This window comes from Acanthisitta chloris, unplaced genomic scaffold, assembly GCF_000695815.1.
Source record: "Acanthisitta chloris isolate BGI_N310 unplaced genomic scaffold, ASM69581v1 scaffold10994, whole genome shotgun sequence".
In the NCBI taxonomy this organism is placed as follows: Eukaryota; Metazoa; Chordata; class Aves; order Passeriformes; family Acanthisittidae; genus Acanthisitta; species Acanthisitta chloris.
The window spans coordinates 3,249-4,854 of NW_008668799.1; the positions used below are offsets into that span (position 1 = coordinate 3,249).

The 1,606-nt window shown below is 41.2% G+C and overlaps 1 protein-coding gene across 1 annotated transcript in view; it reads left to right on the forward strand.

The window, feature by feature from the left end:
• The window catches only part of LOC103800693 (glycerol-3-phosphate acyltransferase 1, mitochondrial-like), a 26,784-nt gene that overhangs the window by 2,138 nt on the left and 23,040 nt on the right, over positions 1 to 1,606 (forward strand). The window contains 1 exon segment of the mRNA XM_009073078.1: positions 1 to 63. This exon segment is cut by the window's left edge and continues 16 nt beyond it. Within this exon segment, the coding sequence (XP_009071326.1) occupies positions 1 to 63 (63 nt within the window).

Here is a 1,606-nt window from a genome sequence, read left to right on the forward strand (position 1 = left end):
CTGCTGAGCAGGAAAAGGCCGTTTGTGGGACGATGTTGCTATGTATGCACTCCCCAGAGCCGGGTAAGAAGATTATGGACTGGATTATGTTTGACAATAATGCATAGTTGCAGCGTAATGAAGTTGCAGTAGTTTCCTTACTTTCAGAATTAAGGTCACAATGTTTTTACTTCATAAAGTACTATAGTTTTTCCCCATTGTTTGTGGTTATATTTTCTTTGTCATGGAATTCATGGATGACACAGACCTGCTGTGATGATTAGTCTCCCACCTTTCAGTGCAGACTTACTCCTTGTACAAAACTATGCAAGTCCTCACTAGGAAGTGGTATGGAAAAACTATCTGCTCTGTTAGATTAATCATGGGAATTCAGTGCATATGAAAGGGTTAAAGCTTACTTTTAGGACACTTTAATTCTTTATACACATAATAATTACAGTTTTGAAAGTAAGCAGGATGCTTCCCTGCAAACTTGATCACTCCTGTGCTTGAGAAGACAAGCTGGTGTTCTACCCCTGGCCAATGCCTTGCTTCTCTGCCCAACCTGGAAACAAGGAGTGCCAGTTGTGATACTGTGGATATTTGCCTGCTGGGAACAGTGTCAAGGTGGTGGCTCTAGAGGGGTTGTGCAAGCTGATTTAAAATGTGAACTTTATTGAGCTGCATTGGGCAGGTTTTCTGTAAGCTGAAGACGCAAAATGCTGATAAATGGCATAATATAGTTTGCAACCATTTTATTGTGTGATCTGACTGTGTGTGCACCCTGGGCTTTAAACTGCACTCAGTTACACCTGCACTGAGCTCTGTTAGTGGCTGGACTAGAGTGTATATTGGCTTGTCTCTTTGGCCAAGGAGGAATTGTTATTTCATTCTATTCCTCTGCCAGAACAGAATATTGCTGCAGTGACATATAAATCCAGGTGTGCTGTTAAGGCTATGTATGATACGGGCAACAAGACAAGCAGTTAGATAAACTGAGACTACTTCCAACAGGCAAGTGTTTTGACTTGTGAAAAGGCACCAAAAAATCCTCAACTCAGGGCTTTATATGTTTAGTAGTCAGGCTGTTCCTCTCAAGTTGGGAATTATGCTTTAAAAATAAAATCTTGTCCTGTATTTTGTCCATTTAATAAGAGATTAATTAACTGTCCTGAGATCCCACTTAAGAAAGGGCCATGACCTACTAAGCCCTTTATTGCCTTCTGACATAAGGAGAAAATACCATCCTTGCAGCAGATAGTAACAAACAGGATCCTCTTACTAGACTCCAGAGATTTTAATTTTTTTTCTTTGCTTTTGAGCTGCCTTTTCATTATTTCCCTTAAGGAAAAGGAATGAATGAGTGAGACAGATTTCCTTAAGTGTGTTGGCCAAACTAACAGCTTGCCCATGCTGAGAGTGGGAAGGCTTGCTTCTCCCTCTGGTTTTCCTTCCTGCTCTCCTGGGAGCTGATCAAGTTCACTAACCAAGCGGAAAACTACCTCATGTATTCATTTAGTCTAGCTATCTTGGTTTTCTGGCTTGTCTGAGTGAAGTTGGCTTGTTAAGCAGTGTGATGAATGCTGGAGGTGATGTAAGTTAAGAGGTGAGGGATAGTGTTCAGCAG